Source organism: Armigeres subalbatus, chromosome 3, assembly GCF_024139115.2.
Source record: "Armigeres subalbatus isolate Guangzhou_Male chromosome 3, GZ_Asu_2, whole genome shotgun sequence".
Lineage (NCBI taxonomy): Eukaryota > Metazoa > Arthropoda > Insecta > Diptera > Culicidae > Armigeres > Armigeres subalbatus.
This window is the reverse complement of record NC_085141.1, coordinates 321,793,220-321,817,944: the sequence shown is the minus strand read 5'-3', so window position 1 is coordinate 321,817,944 and position 24,725 is coordinate 321,793,220. Positions and strand designations below refer to the sequence as shown.

The 24,725-nt window shown below is 39.3% G+C and overlaps 2 protein-coding genes across 7 annotated transcripts in view; both read right to left on the bottom strand.

Moving 5' to 3' along the window:
* LOC134225461 (beta-arrestin-1) overlaps positions 1-24,725 on the bottom strand; it is a 295,165-nt gene that overhangs the window by 91,221 nt on the left and 179,219 nt on the right. The gene's annotated exons all lie outside the window — the stretch shown is intronic.
* The window catches only part of LOC134222693 (transmembrane protease serine 9-like), a 56,973-nt gene continuing 38,595 nt past the window's right edge, over positions 6,348-24,725 (bottom strand). The window contains exon 2 of the mRNA XM_062701851.1: positions 6,348-7,266. Coding sequence (XP_062557835.1) covers positions 6,457-7,266 — 810 coding nt within the window. The 3' untranslated portion in view covers positions 6,348-6,456. The remainder of the gene's footprint in view (positions 7,267-24,725) is intronic.

The window sequence follows — 24,725 nt, the reverse complement described above, 5'->3', positions numbered from 1 at the left end:
TTGCGATTGAATATTTTGTGGAATGCCATTTGAACGATTGTACTTTTTTTTATGAGTATACTCTTTAGCGTTATGTCGTTTTGCGAAATGGCCTTTTTAGGAGATGGGCGATTTTTCAGAACCGTTTATGTAAGGAAGGCCTTTTCTTCTCTCTTCACTTTATACCGACCAGAAGCATTCAAATGAAGAAGGAGCTATCTCCTCTCTCCGTCTTATACCGGACAATCGTGTTCATTTCTTCTTCATTGGCATTACATCCCCCACTGGGACATTGCCGCCTCGCAGCTTAGTGTTCAATTACACTTCCACAGTTATTAACTGCGAGGTTTCCAAGCCAAGTTACCATTTCTGCATTTGTATATCATGAGGCTAGCACGATGATACTTTTATGCCCAGGGAAGTCGAGACAATTTCCAATCCGAAAATTGTCTAGACCGGCACCGGGAATCGAACCCAGCCACCCTCAGCATGGTCTTGCTTTGTAGCCGCGCGACTTACCGCACGGCTAAGGAGGGCCCGTTCATTTAAAGAAGGCATAATATCCACTGTCATTCCGGTACACGTTCTTTCAATGAAGACTTTATCTCCTCACTTCTCGTAAGTATTATTTCTACCCTTCCCTTTATACCGGGAAGTCATGATCATTTTAAAGGCCTTCTTCCTTTTTTATTAGACAGACACGTTCTTTTGACGAAGGTATTATCTCCTCATAGGTATCAGGCCATTAGGCCGAAAGTCATTAGACAGAATGGTCATCAGGCCGAACGAAAAATGAGAAGTGAAAAAATAATTGAAAAGTGAGAAAAGAGAAATAAAAATTTAGAAGTGAGAAGTCAGTTCATCAAACTTCTTTCTTCTTTTCTTTTTTAAAGTTCTTTTTATGTCTACCTTTTTCTACCTACTTCCTTTTCCCTATTTTTTGCTTTTCCATCTTCTTTCTTCCTTCCTTTTTCTTCTTTCTTTCTTCTGCTGTCTTCCTTCATCTTTCTTCCCTTTTTCTTCTATCTTTCTTCCTCTTTTCTTCCTTCTTACTCCTATTTTCTTATTTTCCTCTTTCTCACTTCTCATTTCTCACTACTCACAAATCACTCTCACTTCCCACTTCCCACTACTTACCTTTCATTTTTCGCATCTAGTTTCACTTTTCTCACAGACGAGTAAATGCGTTTATCAAAAGAAATCATTATTTTCTCTCATGCCTTATACAGAGAAGTGTGCCCAATGCAAAAGAAGTTCAAGTGTCAAAAACTTAGTTTAAACAAAAGTGCGGATTGGAAATATTTTTCGTTACATACAAACTGGTAAATGAAAGGTATGAAATAAGAAGTGAGAATTGAAAAGTCAAATAAGGGTTAGAAGTGAAAAACCAGAGGTGAGAAGTAAAAAATGATAAGTGAAAGGTGAGAAGTAGGAAATAGAGCATAAAGGATAGCTGATCACTTTCTCACTTCTCCACTTCCCACTGCTGATTCCTCATTTGACGCTTCTCACTTGTCACATATCACTTCTCACACTCAATTTATTTTTCTCGCTTATTGGAACTCACTACTAATTTCTTTTTATTCTTAACTAGCTGTATGTACCCGGCCTTGCTCGGAGTTGCCAGTTTGATTCGCAGTTTATTTCACAATCGGAAAATGAATGAACCAATTGGTCAAAAGGATAATTGTGTTTTCTTATTGATACTTCATCATTTGATTAAAAGAAAGCAGATTTCATTTGAAAACATTGACTGATTTTGAAAAAGAGATCAAACCCAAAATCTCCTTATTCCGGGCAAACCTCTATTTCTAAATAAGGAAAAACATCCACCGATGCCTTATTCCGGGAAAACGTCTATTTTTAAAGAAAGGATCACATTCACCATCCAGAAGGAAACACATTAATCATTGCTTTTCACTGGGCAAACCATGATTTCGATCAAGTGTTGAGTTGATCGATAACTAAACAATACAACTCCCCTACCCCCTTCTCTTTTCCATCCTTAACCCAATATCGTCGTCTCCTTAAAGGAATGTGTGTCCCAAATTTGACTGAAATCGGCTAAGGGGAGATCAGAAGTTACACTGAGGTGATTGAGAGCTGAACAATGCCAATCCCTCCACAACTTTCCCGTTTTCTAAATAACATCTTCGCCTTCTTAAGAAAAATAATGTTTGTTTCAAATTTTGTTTGAAATTGAGCAAGGGGTACAGAAGTTATGTTGGAACATTGGATCATGGCATACCTTGCTTTTATTCATTAATCTTCAATCATATTCATGTAATTTTTATACCTTTTAAAATTTGGAATGAAGGTTACACGATTATTGATCACTATGCAAATCATTCAATTTGAGCATTCATAATCATTAATCATATCGATCGTTAATCATTAATCATACACATAGTGTGTCATCATTTAATCACGATCGGTAATCGTTAATCATACTCCAAAGTTTTTTTTTTCATTATTCTGTATTCATAATCGTTAATCATTGTCAAAAATGAATAAATCATTAATCATAATCTTTGATCATAAAGTTGAATGATTTAATCATATAATATAGTTGGTATTGGTCCTGGGGGTTGGGAGTTACACTGCATTGCTTGTTTTCTAAAGACAACCCCTTCCCCTTTATCCTTCCTCTTTTCTCAATGACCATTTCACCCCCTTTGTTATCTTCTCCTTGGGATAGAGAATGTGTGTATCAAATTTGGTTGAAATCGGTACAGGGGTTCAGAAGTTACACTAAATTGCCCATTTTCTGAACAATAGACCGCCCTTAAGACCCCCTTGTTCAAATTACCCTCCCATACTATCGGCTCCTCATAGTGAATATGTGTACAAAATTTGATTGAAATCGGTCCTGGGGGTTAGGAGTTACACTAAGTTGCTCGTTTTTCAAAAACAACACCTCCTCCTATACCCTCCCCTTTTTCCCAATGACCATCCCACCCCCTTTGTTATCTTTCCTTATGATATAGAATGTATGTACCAAATTTGGTTGAAATCGGTACAGGGGTTCATAATTTACTTTGAATTGCCCGTTTTCTGAACAAAACCCCTCCTTCCAGAAACCCCTCCCCCTTTCCCAAACCCCCTCCCATATGATCGCCTCCTCGTAGTGAATATGTGTACAAAATTTGGGTGAAATCGGTCCTGGGAGTTGAAAGTTACACATAATTGTTCGTTTTCTGAACAAAACCCCTCCCACCACCCCTCCCCCTTTTCCAAATCACCATCTCACCCCTTTGTAAACTTCCTCTGAGGATACAGAACGTGTTTACCAAATTTGGTTGATATCGGCCGAGTGGTTCAGAAGTAGTTAGCGAACATACATACATAGATTGGTTTTAATAGATATAGATTTGAGGATTGTTTTAATTTTTTCGGCCAAACGGCATTCAGCCAACATATGTATAATGTATCAATTCCTTTGCAAAATCGTTCGAGTAAGTTCCACATTTATTGATAATAACAACATATTTGATAAGACCCAGAGGGGGCGGCAGCATTAGAAGAGCAGCTGAACGGCGATGTGGTAGACAACGATTGGGTCGAGCCTGAGAGCAAGTGCGCACGTTTTTTAGTTCCGGATCTCCAGGAAATCCAGTAGGAGTTTGGCGGGCTGGAAAACAACAAAGCTCATAGGGTTGGCCAAGCGGAAAGCTGTTTAATTATGATGGTAAGGCACTGGCTGGAGCGTTACACTGGGTAATTACCAAGGTTTGGGAGGACGAAGTACTGACGCAGGAGTGGATGGAAGATGTCGTGTGTCCCATCTACAAAAAGGGCGACAAGCTGGATTGTGGCAACTACCGCGCGATCACATTAAAGAACGCCAACCATCCATCGTTCACACCACGAAAATTGGAAGACTACGGTGGGCCGAGCACGTAGCTAGAATGTTGGGCAGAAAATGGTTCTCGATAGCGATTCAACGGGCACAGGAAGGCGAGGTGCGCAGCGAGCGAGTGGAAGATAATTTAACTGCGTGGCTGGCGACGTACAGCCATGGGCTGAGCTGAATGAAAACGCCTGTTATGTACTGCACACTGCTTTGAGCTCAATAAATAATCAAAAAAAAATCGCTTAACTTTTAAAAGGAACCTAAGTAACATTTTTTAATGAATTAATTTTGTTGATTGCAATATGTATTCAAATTTATTTATGAAAAAATGTTACTTAGGGTATTTAGAAAAGTTAAGCGGGAAATTGTAGGGGATTGCGACTGGTAGAATGTGTATTTTGACATTGGCTTGTAAGTCTAGTTTAATTATAGCCGTCTTAATTTAGCATAACCCAGACCTGTTTTAAGGGATAAGTTGTCGGACGACTCTCAAAATATGTTAAGCGAGAAATCATTTCTTCTCTCATCGCTTCATACTGGGAAGTGTGTCAAATGAAAAGTGGTTCAACACTTGTGCCTAACCTTCAATTTGGCGGAAAACTAAATATTTAAAATGATAGTTCTCAGCAGTCTTGCATCGGAAATCAGTTCTACTTTCTGCAAACGATCACAAAACTCATATAATTTTTGGGACATTAAAACAACGTTTTGAAAATGGCAATGGTTTGGGAGACATTGATGGGAGTACTGGGGTAACCTCCCGTCCAGGAAGAATGGCCACATCCTTATCAAGCCGGAAACACGACTTGCGACGTGTCAATCTTCAATATTTGGCAAAACAAGCCCAAACAAGGGTATGCAGAAATCGCTCTCAATAGGTAACGAACAACGGCTAAAACCTCTTCGAATCTTTATAAGTCATGAAAACAAGTTTATTGCACTTGTAAACAAGTGTGAAAAAACAGAATCGGATAGCCAGCCCCACCGAAAAACCACGATAACACGCTTTGATATCGCTCATTTTCCACTGGAAACCATTTTTAGCACAGCTGTGTAAAACAAGTTGGAATGCATCATCAGAACCGGTAGCTGAAGCTTTGTAAAAGAATTTTAGTTCATTATCATAACAGCTTGTGGAAAACTTCTCTAATGGTATGCTCACATTCCGAGACACCCTGGAATGCTGGTTCCTTGGGAAAGTGGCCACGTTTTGACCAGTTCTGAAGCCTGGCTTTCGACGCCTTAGTCTCAGACAACCAGCCGTAATACTAATGAAGTTCACATCGACCATGAGATCAACGGTCGTTTTAAATTCAAATGTTTACGAGTTGCACATGCAGAATACCTTTATATTTGTCATGTGACTCTAACACCTTCTGTTGACATTGTCATTATTATTTTGTGCAACATGCTCATGAGGTGGTGGTAAAGTAACTGAGCGGAAGATTGTAAAGGAAATTGTTCTAGCTGTTACGTATACTTATCTGTGTCTTAAGCTTCATGATTTGGAACATCTGTTGGGTATCAGGCCATTAGGCCGAATGGTCATTGGGACAAATAAGAAGTGAATAGTGACAAGTTAGAAGCATCAAGTGACAAGCGAGAAGTGAGAACTGACATGAAAAAGTGACAAGTCAACTGAAGTTTGACCAAAATGTTACTTACACTGCTTCTAACCCGTTAGGGTTAGTCTGGCTGAAAAACTCTATTGAGATGTAAATAAGAAGAATTTAATAAAAAATAATTATTATTTATTATAACTGATTCCGCTAAATGGCGTTTCACGAAATATCTTTCGGAGAAATATCGTATCGCGAGATAAAATTCCGTGAAATGATACAAAATTTAATCTAGCCGAATGACGTTTGGCAAAAACGTTATATTTTTCTCTCAACAGATGTGTGAAATGAGAAATGAAAGGCGCAATGTCCGAAGTGAATACTGAGAAGTGAAAAGTGGGAAATTATTGGCAAGAAGTGCGAAATGTGGAAAAAAGCGAGATATGATAAACGAGAGATGAGCAGAGAAACGTCGATCAGAAGTAAGAAGCCAGAGGTGAGAAGTGAGAAATAATAAGTGAGCAGTACAAAGTGAGACGTAAAGATCTTAACTTTTCACATCTTACTTCCCACTTCCCATTTATCACTACTCACTTCTCATTTCACCCTTCTCCATTGTCACATCTCACTCCTTTCATCTCATTCCTCGTACCCAATTCCCACTTCTCACATATAAGTACTTGCTACTAATTTTTCCTATCCTGCCCAGGATAGATCTCAACCTTGGGAAATTGCCTTGCTTCCACCTCAAATAGAGCGATCAGTCCCAAATCAATATCTGAGATAATTAATGGAAGTAATGCTAATCTCATACAAATAGTCAAGGCTTGTACCACCTACAGATTTGTGCGAATTGCTAATGCTAATAAATCTATAAATCCTGCACGTGGAAAAATTTCCATGAAATCTGAGACCATTTGGCGTATGGTAATAAAAAAAAACCTATGACATGAAAATAAATTTATTTTGATTATTTATTTAGATTTTCGACAAATATTTTTCAAAACTTAATTAAAGAAATTAGTCCAAAACTCATGAAAAGTCCAATAATATTTCGCATGTTTTCTAAACTCCACTGACTTTTTTGACCCAATCGCGAACAGCAGCCACACGAGAGTACACTCCTGGATATCCGGCTTCGGCACAGCCAACTCCCCACGAAACCACACCGACCAGTGTGTTACCTTCAACCAAAGGACCACCAGAATCACCCTGACAGGCATCCTTACCGCCATTCTTGAAACCAGCACAAAGCATCCGATCAGTAATATCGTTAAACGCTGAGTAAGCACGGCTGCATTCCTTATTCGACACCGCCGGAACGTTGGCAGCCCGAAGCACATCACGGGATTCCGACGGATTCTGAGTATTACCCCATCCCGAAACTTGCAGGCAGGCACCATCTGCGACCGGTTGGTCCTTTTTCGGCAGATCAACGGGTTGACAGTTCTCCCCAAAAGTAACTGTTTCGTCTAGCTCCAGCAAAGAAAAATCGTAATCGATAGTAGCCTCGTTGTACTGCGGATGTTGATGAACCGTCTTCACTGTGTACAACTGTCCACCGGAGGCATGCCGACTCGTACCAACGCGGACCCGAAGGCCTTGGTCCCGATTGTCGGCACAATGACCAGCGGTTAGTACCCATCGCTCTGACAGAAGAGATCCACCGCAAAAGTGACCGAAGCCATTTCCCAAAGATACCTGGAAAGGAACATCTTTGACGTCGACCTCGTAGCCACCCACCACGCGAGCCCCGGAGCTGGGACTGGGAGTGTTCCACCAGGGACGAAGCGGATTGAATTCGGTCGTGAGACCAGATACCGCGACGAAAACAGTTGTAGCTAACAGCAGGTGAATATGAGCCATTGTGTTGATTCAAACTATATGGAGACTGCTGAATGGGTCGGTTTTTATAGTGAACAATCGGAATGTAGGAGCTTAAGGATAAGTACCAGAAGCTTTCTTGTCTGAGTGGATACGTCGATTGGGTACTTGTTATCTCACGTCAAGTGTTACGTTAAGATGTAATAGAATTGACATAATAGATTTAATGTTTATGATCTCTAATTTAACGAGTTAGTTGTTTTTAATAAAACCTCTCTGCCAAAAATCACATTTAACATTAACAATCACTCGACAGATCAATGTTCATTCAATCGGTGAAGAAACATCAAATAGTCTGTTAAAATCAGCAAGACATAAACATCCAATACTTATTCTTCCGTGAAGTAAATGAAATGCGTCTTAAATTTACCAGAAGGTGAATACCGAGAAACGGTGTGATATATTCGCCCAGCTTGAATTGAAATTATGCAAATTGATTTTTGCAATCCCTTTACGCATCGTCGCCGTTTCTATATCCTTCAATCCAACGTCTCGACTCTCGAGGACTTTATCAACCCGAAAGCTCAAAATTGCACGTGTAATCGATTTTCTCTAACCCTCTTCCGGAAATGACTTCCTGTGCCGTCTGATCATTGTTGATGCCGTATACATGCTTAGAATTTGTAAATCTGTTGGCGAATTTCTATCGATGGCTTTCATCTTGCAGTCCGTTTGAATTGGTTAACAAGAATCAGAAGTTAAGAAACGCATATGTTCAATAAATCAACTATATCTCACAATTTGATTCTTCAGTCACGGATAACCCAATATTATTGATCGATTTCATTTGAACGACGTTCAAAACATGACTAATGATTATATTTCTGGGGAAATAAATTGATATCTGATTTTTGTTCTTACACAAACTGAATCTTAGATGCTTTGTTTAGCATGGGAAGAAAATTATTTTATCAGCTTTATAAGTGGATTGTATTAACCTGTCATAAGACGAGTTATTTAGTACTATCCTATTTATCTTCACTATTTGATTGCAATTTCACGAATACGTACCTCAACATCAAAGTCGTTCATAGATTCAGAATGTTTATCCTGAAAACTAAACTATAATCGAGAATACTTTAATGCAGGCTCCTTCGAAGGAAGTTTATCATCAACATATACAGCTATTACCTTGAGCGAAACACTCCGGAAAACGAACGCCGGAATTGAACCATCAGGTGCAGAAGCTTTTTTAACCACCGCACAACCGCAGGAAATGGGAATGAAATTATCGCCGTGACCACGAGTCATTTCGTTTGTGTACAGTGCGTGCAGCTGTTGCTACCGTTCAACGTGCTGGATGTTGAATATATTTTCCACTAGCAGACCCAACGAACTTCGCTTCGCCTAAAACTGATTTACTCTATGATTAGTTCTCGAGTTATGCAGAATTTTCTGTTTCATTTGTATGAGAGCCCCCCTTTCCAAAAAGGGGAGGAGTCTCGAACCATCTTAAGAACCTTCCCCGGCCCCAAAAATCTCTGCATACAAATTTTCACGCCGATCGGTTTAGTAGTTTCGGAGTCCATGGGCGTAGCCAGGATTTCGATTTGGGGGGGGGGGGGGGGGGGGTTGGCAAATTTTTTAGGTCTTCTGAATCGTAGTTTTATAGTAGTTTTATAAAAACACATGAATATTAGTGCTTGGTACTTTTTCCTTCTAAGCTCCAAACACTTTGAAATCAAATCCACAACCACCAGTAAAGGCTGAATCTCAACAGCGCATTGCGCGTCAGCGTTGAAGTCAGCGTTTTGTACTAAAACGTAATGCCAATAAACGTGACGCATTCACGCCCGGATTCTTCAGGAATGCCTCCAGCAATTTCTTCGGCAATGTCTTCAGGAATTCCACCATCAATTTCGCCGGGAATTGACCGAAAATTCCACCATTATTTACTCCAAGAAATCACCCACGAATTATTTTATAAGTTCTGCAGGGAATTCTTCAGAATTCTTTCGTGCTGTTTCTCATAAAAAAATCTGAAAAATTGCACCGTGGAATTCCTAAGAATGTTTCGTGGAAATTCCGCAGAATTGCCAATAAACATTCCTGAGAATTTCGCGAAAAATCTTCGAACTTCCTGTGTAAATTCCATGATTTTTCCGTGAAAGTTTCGAATAATTTCTTGTGAAAATTTCAAAGAATTTCTCCAGGAATTCCACGGAAAATGTATACAGAAATTATACCGAAAATAAAATCAACAATAGAATTTTTGGAGGAGTTCCTAGATTAATTCCCAAAGAAATCCAGAAAAAATTCCGGTGGAAACTTCAAGATTTCCACTGGACATCCTGCAGGAGTTTTTTCGAAAATTCCTCCGGGAGTTCCTCCGGGAATTCTTCCAGGAGTTCAACCGGCAGATCCTCCAAGAGTTCCTCCAGGATTTCCTCCGAGAATTATTCCGGTAGTTCTATCGGCAGTTCCTGCGGGGGCTCTCTGAAAATTCTTCCGGGAATTTCTCCAGAATTTCCTCCGGGAATTATACAGAAATTCCTCCAGAAGCTCCTCCGAGAATTTGGGAGCTCTGGGAGCTCTTCAAGGAATTCTCCGGGAGGTCCTCTGATGATGATGATGGTCCTGCTGCATACCCCTACAAAGGTTTCAGCTAGATGAGATTTGTCTATATGACGAATTCTCCAAGATTTTTTCCGAGAAGTCTTCTGGTAGATTCACTGGCAGTTCCTCCGGAGGTTCATTTGAAAATTCTCCCGGGAGTTTCTTCAGAAATTCTTCCGGGTGCTCCATCAGTAGCTCTTCCGGGAGATCATTCAGGCTTTTTTCAGGAAATCATTTAGGCTTCCTTCAGAAAATTAGCTGGAAATTCCTGCCGAAGTTATTCTGATAGTTTTTCTGGGAGTTCCTCCGGGAGGTCCTCTAGGAATTCTTCTAGTTTCTCCTGAAATTCTTCCGGGAGTTCTTACGGGAGCTCCTCCGGCAGTTCCTACGTGAATTCCTCCGGGAGATCCACCAGCAGTTTTTATGAGCATTTCTCCGGGAGTTTCACCGGCAGTTCCTTTGAGAAGGAACTCCCGGAGTAATTTCCGGAGGAACTCCCAGAGGAATTTCTGTAGGAATTAGAAAGTAGGAATCTGTAGGAATTCTGTAGGAATTTCTGTAGGAATCAGAAAGTATCAGAGGAATTTTCGGAAGAACTGCTAGAGGAACTTCTAGATGAATTTATTGAAGAACTACAGGAAGAATTTCCGGAGGAAATCCTGGAGGAACTCTCGTAAGAACTTCTGGATGAATTCCAGGACAAACTCCTGGAAGAATTCTTGAAGGACCTCCCGGAGGAGCGCCTAGAGAAATTTTCCGAGGAACTTCTGAAGGAATTTGTAGATAAATTCCAAAAGAAAGCCTTAATGAACTCCTGAAAGAAAGTCTGAATGAATTTCCGGAGGAACTACTCGTGGAACTCCCGGAGAAATTTTCAGTGGAACAGCCGATGGAATACTTGGAGTTGAATTTCTAGAGGAACTTCCGAAATCCCATTTTCCTTGAAATTCCTGCCAAATATCCTCAAAGAATCCCCTATGAAGTTCCTGGAGAGATTACTAGAGGAACTTTTGGAAAACTCGTGGGAGAGCTCCCGGAGGAACTTCCACAAGCACTTCCAGAGGAATTCTCACAAGGTAGTACTGAAATAATTATTGGAGAAGTTCATGAAGGAATTTCTGGAGAAATATCAGAGGAGGAATTAATGCAGAAATTACCAGATGAAATCCAGAAAGTATTCCCAGAGGAATTGCTGTTCTTTGTTTGTTCTGAAGAAATTCTAGTAAGAACTCTTGGAAGATATCCTGTAGGAACTCTAACATTAATTTCCGAATGAAATTCTGGAGTAAATTCCGAGTGAAGTCCGGAAAGAATTTTAGGACAATTTCGCGGAAAAAATCCCGGAGAAATTCCTGAAGTAAGAGAAGAATTTCCGGGGAAATACTTGGACGAATTCTTGTAGAAATTCCTAGAGGAACTTTAGAACTCTAGAATGCATTCCTGAAGGAAGTGTTGCAGATTTTCCTGGAAGAATAGCCGAAGAAATGTCTAGATGTAATACTTGAAGGGAAGAAAAGAAATCTGCAAGAAACTTCCACATGAATTTCCAAAAAAAAATAGTTGGGGGTTTCTAGGTAAGGAGAAATTACATACAGGAGAAGGATTTTAAAACGATTTTCAGAGGAATTTGTGGATAACTTTCCGGAGGAATTTAGAAGTTCCCAGGGGAGCTTCTAGAAGGATTTCTAGGAGAATTCTTGAGCCCGAAATGTTTCGAGTTGTTTTGAAATTTCATGTAGTATGGATCCTGGATACCCTTATAAGTTTTTTTGGGAATCTTTTGAATTTCAAAAACCCATTTCTGAATATGATTGGATCGTAAAGTGCACATGTTTAAGCGAATTCATTTCAGTACCCGTTCAATCTTTCCAACATTTAGGGGGGGGGGGGCGACGGCCCCCCCTGCCCCCCTCTAGCTACGCCCATGTCGGAGTCTATAAAGGTCAGACAGACAGAAATTCATTTTTATGTATATAGAAGAAGAAGATAGAAGATATATATTCTCAGTAAGGTACACTGGGGGAAGTGGAAAAGGAAAAATCGATAGTGCATGTTTGAATTAGTGTAAAACCAGTTTGAATGATCTAAATGCGTTCAATCAAAATGTGCTATCAAAAACAGTCAATTTTGCACCAACTGTGCGGTAATTCATACCATTTTGGTCGCTTGAAATTTATGGAAATAGATTTTAAAATTAGGAGTTGTTTTTCCACTTACCCTAGTGGGATGGGGTAAGTGGAAAACTCATGTTACCTTGACCTTCTATAGTGATGAGTAGTTACATATAACTAAAATCAATACGGCAATTGTTCTGAGTATCTTTTGTGGAATAATTTCATTACCTGAACGGAATAGATCCTCAAGGAATTCTCGTAATAGCTAGGGCAGGGCTGGTTTTGCCTTTTCGAACACTAATTGTACGTAAAATCTATATGGTCACCCCAAAGATGAACTTTTTAAAGGAAAAATGGGACTTACAGGGTTAAAGACTAATCAACTTAGTTTAACGAATTGAGATGATGTCTGTATGTGCGTATTTGTTTGTATGTCTGTGCGCAAAGCACGTACATAATTTTCAGTTATTCTTAAGCACTTTTCCTTAACCAATTTGTTCGCAAAAAAAATGCATTCAACGGCGAAACTTGTTATGAATAAAAATTAATGTGAATTATAGAATACATTCACCTATCAGTGCTATTTTTTACTTTCTTATACATTTTTTTCATATGTAGAACATGTGAAAGGCATCAATACCGATAGGTGGATTAATCAGGCATTTTCTCATTTATATTAGTCCAATCACCACTGGAATCACAATGACAACAAAGAAGGAACATATTGAGATTCACAGCTATCGAAATAAACCCTGAAGGGAAGAAAACAATTGCGTAATTAGAACATTATCCACTTCCCCCGTAGTGTTTGATACCTGGGGTAAGTGTAAAATCTTTGAATTATTTGCTTTCTTGGTACAAACCACTACCAATTGAATGGGATTAGTTTAATTGTATTACAATGGTCACCTGTGATATAAATTCACTGGAAAAAGGGACAATTGTTGCAAATAAGAAATGATTTTATGATTGCAAAAATCAACTTTTCGCTAAACCTAAAATTACAGTTCAAGCGTTAACCGTGTTAGTGTATGTATTATACAAATTTCAACATAGTATTAGTGTGAGCATCAAAGTATATTCTTGCATAATGTTATGATGTGGTAAAAACTGTAAAGTATGTACAATTCCAATTTTTCGAGTCGATTTTTACACTTACCCCCTTTTTCCACTTCCCCCAGTGTACCTTATATGTTTACTTTATAAGTAGTGCAAAACTAATCCGTAGGTGAAATGTTTTTTTTTTTATTTTTTGTCCATAACCTCATTAGTTTATGTCAAAGCTATGTAAGGAGAGTTTAACATTATTCGGCAGAATGCCATTTAGTCTAAAATGGGTGAAGTGAGAAATAAGAAGGGCGGAGTGATAGATACCTAAATAAAAAGTGAAAAATAATGTCGGAGACGTAACCGCAAGTAGACGTAGAATTTGAATAAATGTAAAATGTTAAATTATTATGTTCCAAGCATTTGTATTAAGTATATTCTGTACTTCCATTTTAATTCTGAAGCAATGGCAAATTTGATGATAGTTTATTGATATATTAAAAATGACAATCATTTTAATATCAGCAAGGTTCGTATTTTTAGTTACGATGAGACGATTTTCGGGTCAAAGGAGAATCTTTTTCAGTAGTTTGTGGTGAAAAACGTCTTTCACTCACCACACCACTCTATTTTCTAGAGCGAATTTGAAAGTTTATTTGTTTTTCACTCATTTTTCGCAAGAATGTTCGGTGAGCAATTACAAGAATTGTATGACTGCAAAGGGACTAGAACCTACAATTTCAACAAGAATGGCGTATAGTTGCGCTCATTTTAGCCAAAACACCTTATCGACTGCTTTATAGAGGTTACACATTTAACTGTTTTTACCGCGATCTCAGCAAGTTGTTAAACTTTTACTGAGATTCGCACAGCCGAGTCCCAGCAAACATGTTTTATGCCGAGATATCTGTCAAAATAGCAGAAAATCAGCAAATAATTAGCCGAAAATCAGCTACTAAACGTAATTATTGCCGGGATATCAGTTTTTATTTTGCAGGTCACACGACTGTGCGTGTTTTTTCCGAGCTGCCGAAATAAAAAGTGTCTAGGCTGTTCGTTCCATAAAGGCTACTATTGTTGGTGTTGATAGAGGCATGAAGAGGATTAAAGTAGTAAGAAAACGAATCAACTTTACTTTGAATTAATGGGTTAATCGTGAAAATATGTTCAGTCAGATGGACGCTGCTTAGCTACACAACCTTCCATGCCAGCATAACGCTCTCTATTGCGAAATGTTGAAATGATAACCGGTATAGTAAAGCAAGACTTAAGTCCTACATCAAAATAAGATGTTCAAAGTAAGTGATGAGAAGTGAAAAGAAAGAAATAATAAGCAAGTCTTGAGAAGTGAGTGGTGAGAAAGAGACTTAATGAAGATCCAAGGAGAAAGAAGGAATAAGGAAGAAAGAAAAGGGAAGAATGAAGAAAGAAAAGAAAAGAAGAAAAGAAGAAGCAAGGAAGAACTATGGAAGCAAGAAAACTGAAGAAGGAAGGAGGAAGAAAGAAGAAAAAATGGAACAGGAAAGAGGAGATGGGAATGAAGGAAGAAAGAAAAAATAATGAGTAATTAAAAGGAAAAATAAAAAAATAGATCTTGTCCAAATGATTTAAAAAAGATACAATAAAGAATGAATTAAGAATAAGGAAGAAAGAGAAAATGCAGATAAAAGGAATAACAATTATGTGGAAAAAAAAGGAAAAGGAGGAAGAAGAAAAACCGAAAATGTGGACGGAGACTTATTGATGCACGGAATAATCGTAGTGCCGATATCGCGTCTCATCGGCGAAACTCGCCTGAGCATTGCGCGGATTCATGGACAGGAGGAGAAAGTTAGATGACGATTTAACACACGCCATGGTGAAGCGGCCCTTCGTTGAATAACTGGAGACTTGTGCTGCAGATATTCCGAAAGGTGGCAGCGCAGAAGATCAATAGTCCACCATCGAGCACGCCTTCATCGCCACCAGCGAGAATAATCAAACGACGCTTAAGCGGGCGGCCCAACTGACCAGAATAAAGCCCCAGGGGCCGATTGCATATCAGCCGAGATGCTCAAAGCTGACTTCATGACATCCGCCCAACTATTGCACTGTTTATTTCGTGATATCTGGGACACCGCAACTGTCCCGGTCGACTGGATGCAGGGTATCTTAGAGTGAAGGTGCCCAAAAAAAGTGGCTGTATGCGATAACTGGCAAGGCATAATGCTGCTGTGTACCATTCTCAAAGTTATTTGCAAAACTATCCTAGCCCTCCTTAGCCGTGAGGTAAGACGCGCGGCTACAAAGCAAGACCGTGCTGAGGGTGGCTGGGTTCGATTCCCGGTGCCGGGCAATTTTCGGATTGGAAATTATCACACATTCCCTGGGCATAAAAGTACCCGTTCCCGTTTCACAGTAGGCGGACAATCAATGGAGAATGTTGAAAGCTTCCAAAATCTTGGTCGTCAAATAGCGTCAGACGGCGGTACCTGCATTTGCGAGTATAAAAAAATATCTGGAAAACAGACAGATAAGTGAACGCACGAAAACCCAAATTTCCAACTCTAACGTGAATTTGTGCTGTTATACGGCATAGAAAAAAGGTATGTATCAGTGGAGAACATTCAACTACATGTGTTCATCAACACATGCCTGCGATACATAATTTGTGCCTGGCCTCACAACTCGTTGTCACCTGAGACCGATAGCAACGGAAATTCGGGAACAGATGTGAACTGGGTCGGCCATTCCTTACCGAAATCTGTAAACAAACACTAGACTGGAAGCTAGCTGAACATCGCAGCAGCGAAGCCTCAATAAAAAAATAAAGAAATTCGAAATCCAACTAGACCATAATCTGCAGTGGGACAAAAGCTTCCACTACTGGTCTGCGATCGATTCCAATAAGGTCGATGTCGTCCGCAAAGCCCCGGAGCATATGCGACCGTGTGATGATAGTGCCGTTCCTCTGCACGCCAGATCTCCTTATAGCGCCGTCGAGTGCAATGTTGAATAATAAATTCGAAAGTGCATCACCCTGCTTCAATCCATCTAAGGTCACAAACGAGGTTGGCACTGCAATCCGAATACTTGATTTCGAGCCATCCAGCGTTGCTCGTATCAGTCTAATCAGTTTCGCCGGAAAACCATGTTCGGACAAACCACTAGCATTCGACTGCGCTGATGTAGTCACAGCTACGTGGATATTTTCCCACAATCTGTTGAAGTCGTCACCATCATTCGATTTAAAATAATCATTTCAAACAGTTTGCTTATTGAAGAAAGTGAACTGATTGGGCGATAACTAGAAGCTTCAGCTGGATTTTTGTCTGGCTTTAAATTTGGAATAACTTTGGCTGGGAAATATGCCATATAAAAACATTTGTTAAATAAATTAACCAAAAAGGTTAAAGAGCTCTCAGGAAGTTTTTTCATAACTATGCAGAAGATACCATCATCACCCGAGGCTTTCATATTATTTTTTTTAGTAATAGATCTCACTTCATCCAAATTAGTTTCCAACAAAGGGCCATAAACATTCTCTTGACTAGGAATGTCTTCGAACCTTTGCGTGACCTGATGCTCAATAGGACTAGGGAGACCAAGACTAAAATTATGGGCACTCTCCAACGATGCTGGATCATTAGGCCGAAGGTCATTAGGCTGAAGGCCATTGGGCCGAATGGTCATTATGCCGAACGGTCATTAGGTCGAACGGTCATTAGGCCGAATGAGAACTGGAGTGTGAGAAATGAGTAGTTCGAAGTGAGGAAGAAGTAGAACGGAAGAAAAATGGAAAAAGTAGGAAGAAGTAAGAAGGAAGAAGGAAGACGGGAGAAAGAAGGAAGAAAACGGAAAAAAATCCGTTGATCCCCTTTTCTGATTTCCGATGTATCACAACCAAAAATAAATAAACATACGCGATTTCCACACAGATTCTCTAAGAAATATAATATTTAACTTTACTGATGTATGACTTTCCTTAAATTATTGTTGTTATTGATACAATCGATTTTTTGGATTGCTGTCAAAAATCGACTTTGAAAATATTTGGGGGAAATTGAACTTGATCCCTCTCCAAGAACTTGCTTTCATAAAGTTAGAAAGGTGCCTCAGATTTTTTTAAATATTTTCCGTTCAAAATACGCGGAATTATCGAATTGCTGTGCGTATACATGTACGATTTTTGGTATTGAATTCGACAGCACATGCAATTTTAAAATTTGGGGATACTTGATCCCCTTCTATGAGATCTACGCAATAAATAATTTTTCCTGACAACCCTTCATCAAATCCGTCAAATCTACAAAAAATTAGAAGCCTAAGAACGGTTTTTAATTTTTTTGAATTTTTTCGCCAAATTTTTGTATGGGTGACTAACGGGGGATCAAGTGTCCCCATATTGAAGCAATAACTTCAAATCCAAATATCCTGAAACTTTGATGTAATGTTGACATTTTCATCAGTACAGATCAATAAGCATATTTATGGCTTGTTGCTGTGAAAAAACGAAAGACTTTGGTCATTGTTATGATTATGGAAGAATGAAGAAAAAGAAGGAAGAGGGAAAAAGAAAGAAGAAAGAAAGAATAATGAAGAAGGAAGAAGGAAAAAGGAAGAAGAAAGCAGGAAGACGGGATAAAGAATAGAGATAACGGAAAAAGAAGATGGAAGAATGAAGAAGAAAGAAGGTAGAAGGAAGAGGGAAGAAGAAAGAAGAAAGAAAGAAGAGGGAAGAAGGAAGAAGGAAAGAGGAAAAAGTAAGAAGGAAGAAGGAAAAAGCAAAAAGGAAGAAGGAAGAATAAAGAAGAAAAAAGGAAGAAGGAAGAAGAAAGAAAGAAGAATGAAGAAGGAAGAGTGAAGAAGAAAGAAGGTAGAAGTAAGAGGGAAGAAGAAAGAAGAAAGAAGGAAGAAGGAAAAAGGAAAAATGAAGAAGGAAGGAAGAAAAAATAAAGAAAGAAGAAAGAAGGAAGAAGGTTGAAGGAAGGGGGAAGAAGAAAGAAGAAAGAAGGAAGAAGGAAGAAGAAAGAAAGAAGAAGAAAGGAAGAAGGAAGACGGGAGAAAGAAGGAAGAAAACGGAAGAAAGAAGAATGAAGAAGGAAGAGTGAAGAAGAAAGAAGGTAGAAGTAAGAGGGAAGAAGAAAGAAGAAGAAAGAAGGAAGAAGGAAAGCGGAAAAATGAAGAAGGAAGAAGGAAAAAATGAAGAAGGAAGAAAGAAGGTTGAAGGAAGAGGGAAGAAGAAAGAAAGAAGAGGGAAGAAGGCAGAAGGAAAGAGGAAAAAGGAAGAAGAAAGAATAAAAAAGGAAAAAGTAAGAACTAAGAAAGAAGAAGAATAAAGGAAAAAGAATGCAGAAAGAAACAGGAAGAAGGGAGAAGAAATAAGTATCAAAGAAGAAGGAAGAAGAAAGAAGGAAGAGCGGAAAAGAAAAAGGAAGAGGAAGGAAAATGAAGACAGATAAAAGAAGGAAGATGCAAGAAAGGAGAAGGAAGAATGGGTAAGGTGAAGAAAGAACTTCTCATTTTTCACTTTTTTGTTTCTTTTTGATAATTCGGCCTAATGACCTGACACCCTCTCAAACTGCTAAGCAAGTTTTTGAACCTCTTCGCCAAGGGATGATTCAAATATGACGTTCACTACTTTTTAAGATTTCTAGATCCCCCCTCCCTCTGTCACGCTTTTTGTATACCTAGTATATGTACTGTCACACAAACTTAGACCCCTCCTCCCCTAAAACCTATGACGTCATTATTGAACGACCTCCAATCGTTAAATTTTACGCCACCTTATTACTATACCTTTCCGTGTCCCTGACATCTGTTTTAAGTGAAAGCCCTTAAAAACAGACGTCAGGGACACGGAAAGGAAATTAAAACTGAGCTGTAAAAACACATTTCTTGACCGATTCCTTCACCACAACTTGCATTCCATTCGGTTCATGACCCTCATCACTGCTCTGCAAAATCATAAAGTTTAAGGTGTCACACGACCTGTTTTGACTTGAATTTGTAAATGGACACATTTTCATGACCTAAACGGATTCCAAAATAATTCTGGAACCGTACTGTGGATTGATTCGAAACCAGTATGAATCGAAAATTGGTATCCATCCGGAAGTTATTGCGAAGGAATCGTTTTAAAAAAGTTGGTTTTAATTTTTGAAAGCCCTTAAAATAGACGTTAGGGACGGAAAGGGCAATCCACTCGATTTTGTTTTTACTCGAATTTTTTTTACACGTGTAAAAAAAATCCCATTCAAAATTTTGGCAAAGTTGCTCCATTTTGCATGATTCGACGAGAAATAATAAAACCCAAAATAAATTATTTTTTCAAGTGATGTGAAAATTTGATTTTGAGGAAACAATTAGGGAGAATAGATTTTAAAGACACTGTTGAGGTGTTTGGCCGGTATGGCAAACTATTTTTTATTCTCACATTCACACATATCGCTCAGATAGATGAAAATATTTGTTTGCATTTGGTAAAAGCTTCTTAGTTGTCGACTAATCGTGACCAAGCAGGACGGTAGGGCTGAAGGGGAGTTAGATATGAGATGCACAAAATGGTAAGTTGCAAAAAAGAAAGTGGCAAGTGAAGAATAAGAACTGAGGATAAATAAGTTAATTACAACGGCATTTTTTTTAAATTTCCACAGAAATTTAAATTTTTTATTTTTTATTGAAAATTGTTACCATTTTCCTCGGGAAATTCATCTGAAATTCACCACGGGATATTATTCGGAATTTCAAACCCTAACTGAGCGTCCTACGTTCAAACCCTTCGAAGATATGTGGTCACCTCCAATACATTTTTCGAATTAAATCTTCTACACGCTGTGCATACGCACATCAAGTTTTCGGAACATTGTAATTAATATCCCCGGGTGGTCAATACCAGGAAAATAGGCAATTAACTTTGCTTGACAAGAAATAATTCGATTTTCATTTCATTGCATCACTATTGTCAAGGTCATGTATATTTATGATCAACCAGGATAACAGAGATTATGCAATTTTCATGGAATATTTATTGCTCATTTGAAATTTGTTCGATCCACACATTGCCCCAAGAGGATAACTTCTTCATGCATATGTACACATCAAATTAGCAATTCAAAGCATGTCTGTCTATCGTTGGACTGGATGAAAAGTAAATCAAACGATCCAAACAATCATAATTCCCACTAACGAGTTCGTGCTATTTGAAATGTTTTCCAGGACTACAACTGCCAGTCGGAAGTTATAGAATCTAAGCTGCGAAAAAGGAAGAGTCAAACCAAGTATAAACATTCCACAGAGTCCAGGGGAAGGTATCGTCAAACGATGAACAATGAATGCATCATGTGGAAAACCCTTTAAAAAAAATCTGGATTGTAATATCAGTCATAAGTAATACATTTTTATTTATCACGTTGATGACTTAAGAGCTGGTTGAACTGTATAAATGGTTATCAATGTTGCAGTTTGATTTGACTTTTTTCTCCACTTTTTGGTCCATAGTTCTGTGCAAATAATGATGAGTATCAATTATCTCGATACGCATTTGCTGGAACCACGGTAAGAGGCACAGTGGTACATTTCGATTCTATACAAAATGTCACATGTTGTCAAAATTATTATACATCAACAACGACAAAATGTGCCTAAATATGTAATCCAACATGCAGATTCCAAAATTTTATTTCAATTATTCCGCCACCCTCAGACCACTGTAGCTTCCAACCTATCGTACGTGAATAAATTTGTAGATAACCGGTATTATATGTAGCGCTATCTGTGACAACCATTTTTCATATCTTCGTCGCAAACGTTATGAAGTTATATTACCGCCTTGCCTTGGTCCCTTCGCCACTGTCATCAAACGGAGAGCTGCACACATAACTTCGGATTGCCTCAATTTGCTTCCTTTTGTATTCTGGCGCACTTTATCCGTACGATGCAGTTTTCTGTGCCATTGGGACTTGGGATGATGTGGAAACTTATGAGTCCTGCCTCCCGCTGCTGGATGAAACTGGAAACTTTTCATAGACATTCTTGTGGCCCTGGGAAACTGGAACAGACGTGTGAGGAGTAAATGCACTTTTCCTAGACACAAAAGCGGAACGCAGGGAAACGTACCGTCATATTCGTCCTTTCATCTTCCCTGTCATTTATGTCATTGATCCACTTTTCAGTATGTCCTTGCACAGAGAGTAAGTTCGGCGGAAATGTGTGCCAAAAATTGTCGGGACTAAAATTCTGGCTAGGAGCACAGGTTAAAAGCTATGTCACAGTCGAGAAAAATTGGTATCCTTCTGCCGCTGACAAATGGAGTAAATTGAAACGGACAGGTTTATTTTAGGAAAAAGGTAAAAAAGGGTCGTGGTTGATGAACTAAGAAATGGGTTGCAACGGTTCCCCGCTAGTGTCAGTTCTGTGAAGGAATTCAATAAATATTGTGACTGTCTAACAGAGCTGAGTCATCCAATGGAACGGGTATCTACAAGCTTGATGTGGATCACGTGAAGGTCCTTCGTGCGATACTTTAGACGATTATCCATTTTTCGAATACATATTGTTAGTAAAGCTGTATAAAAAGACATCGAAATTTTGTGCAGCATTAAAAAACAAAACACAATAATAGTGAATGGTACATTATCAGAGTTATATTGAATATCGAATACATTTAACCTTCCGAACTCGTATGGTCCTGGACCACTCATACTTTCTCACCTACGTTTTGAATGACCAGCGTGCTTTTTTCGCTTGTGATTCACTTTTATAACGGTGCAAGTCCTAGAAGGTTAAAGACCATGCAATACTTACGTAAAATCTTACGAGGAGAAAAAATCTACCTTTTTTCTACGCTTCATGCAAAAATAAAGCAATTTTTTCACAAAAATGTAACAAGATATCGGAGAGAGAGGGGGGGGGGGTCGGTAATTGCTGTAACGTAGGTTTTCAATATTTCATTCGTTTCAATACTCAAAAAAAGCTCGTAGTCCAGCGGTAAAACAAGCGCCAACCAAGAAGCATATACTGCAGGAGTTCAAATCCAGATCCGGCCTTGGCGAATTGCTGTTCAGCATTTTTCTAAATGTCTCTTCTCATGGATAAATAAAAGAATGTTGTTTTACTGTTTAGGTACTTCGAATAGGTTGGCATTTGTTGGTTGCTATCCTTCGTCTAAAACATATGGACTTGTTTCTCAATTCTGTAATTTATTTCAGTTGTGCAGCCAATATTTATGATTTATTACTTTGCTTAGCTAAAAGACGAATATGGGGGTGGTGATAGATGAAGTTTCTCTATTTAATTTTTGATAATGCCTCGGGCTGAAAGTCTCCCTAAAAAGACACAATTTTTTATTAATAAGTTAAAAAATGTCTAACAATGGAAAAATATCTGAGTAGAAGAATATAAATGTCCAAAAGGTTACTATCCAAAAGGTTACTGCGGAATTCCCCCGTAGTGAATACGAATGTTTTGGATTACTGACTGACACAGTTAATGTGAAAACCAGCGAACCCCACCACTATTACTAATAGTCTATTAGCAGACAAAGCCATTCCTCCGAACATTCTGTCATCTTGTTGGGACGGCAATAATCTCCTTTCTGGGCTGGGACGAGACCCGATTCCAACGACAATCAACGGAGACAGTGCCCATTAATCCTCGAGCACGGAAGTGAAATTAATGCCTCGGCGGTCGGATTCGGAATTGCTTCATGTGCGGGGCCCAACCATTGTTTATTGGGGTTCAGATTTAATCAGCTTAGACGCCCACCCGACCGACTGTCACGCGGAAGAAACCCTGGGCAATTGACAGTGAAGAGTGTGGAAACTTTTCCTGTAGGACATTCCGTGTCAAGGGCAAAATTTGGGTCGTCACATGCTAATAGGCATGCGGCAAAACCGTGAAGATGAGGAACGGCTTAGTTTGGCAGTTTTGGCCATGCTGCGTGGTAACCACTTAGGATTTGATAAACTAAGCAAGGGAGCAATTTGCACTTATTTTGAAGGGTTCATTACGAATGGCATTCTACTTTTCGAGTGTACCAGCAAATGCCAGCAGTGTTCGTACAACTCAAGAAAAAAAATCATGGCTTTTTCGATATGGATACTTTGTTTTATTTAATGAGCTGGTTTAATGTTTGTAATGCTGGTTTAATGTAGCTGGTTTAATGTTTTCTACCCAGTTATAGCAAGCTTACGGCGTGTTACAGCGGAACATCAGGAGCAAATTTGTTGAAGCAATATCATAAAAGACATTTGTATCACTCGGTAAGAAAATAAAAGATTTTTACAACTTTCTTTTTCTTATAAATTATAACACATGAGAGACGTAATAGCACTTTAGAAACATAGATTCCATTATTTCACATTTATTTGCAATTCAATAATTGTAACAATTTCGGTTTGTTTCCAGAAAGAAGAAAAAAATCCTCCGATGATATTTTAGCTATGAAGTTCCTTCAGCAAAGTCATGGGTTATTTATTCATCTGTATTCCGTCGCTTGTTACAGTAGTGCGAGCCCATTAAATTTTACGATCAAAATATTTACTTCTGTATTGCTCATTTTATTTGGCGATGCAATTAACCATTACAGGATTTTCTGTATTCTCTATTGTTAAAAATAGTCAGTTGACTTCCGTTGCGTGGAACATTATTAGATATTCTTGCACATGGAAACAAAAAAATATAGCCCGATTAGTTTCAAAAACGAACGACCGTGTGCCGCTCAAAGCGCACAAGCCCAAGTCCTGGTGTTAGGTGGGACGCTAAACAGTCCTGACACGACGGCCCTCCGACGAGACAGGAGGTTTGCGCAGGCCCAATAACCCGCCTTTCAAAACAACCATTACGAACGACATAGAAGATAATACGACTCGATACAATCGGCAAAGACCTAGTCGACGAATAAAGGATCACGATTGGAAGCTTGGAGCATGGAACTGCAAGGCATCGCAGGTTGCGACAGGATAATCTACGATGAATTACATCCCCGCAACTTCAACGTCGTAGCGCTGCAGGAAATCTGCTGGACAGGACAGGAAGTGTGGAAAAGCGGGCATCGAGCGGCTACTTTCTACCAAAGCTGTGGCACGAGCTGGGAACCAGCTTCATAGTGCTGGGAAAGATGCGCCAACGCGTGATTGGATGGCAGCCAATCAACGCAAGGATGTGCAGGCTAAGGATAAAAGGCCGATTCTTCAACTATAGAATCATCTACGTGCACAGCCCACACGAAGAGAGACCCGACGACGAGAAAGAAGCGTTCTATGCACAGCTGGAGCAGACATACGATGGATGCCCACTGCGGGACGTATAAATCGCAATCGGTGACATAAACGCTCAGTAGGGAGGGAGGAAATATATAGACCGGTCATCGGACCGGATAGTCTGCATACCGTGTCGAATGACAACGGCCAACGATGCATAAACTTTGCAGCCTCTCCGGAATGGTGGTCCGAAGCACTTTTTTCCACCGCAAGAATATCCACAAGGCCACATGGAAATCACCTAATTAAGTAACGGAAAACCAAATCGACCACGTTCTAATCGACGGTAAATTCTTCTCCGACATAACAAACGTCCGCTCTTACCGCAGTGCGAATATTGAATCCGACTACTACCTCGTTGCAGTATGTCTGCGATCAAAACTCTGGAGTCGTCCGCCGCGGCTAAACATTGGGCGGCTACAAGACGGTAGACTAGTCCAAAACGCGCAGCAGCTGGAAGTGACACTCCCAACGGAAGAGCAGCTAGGCGCAG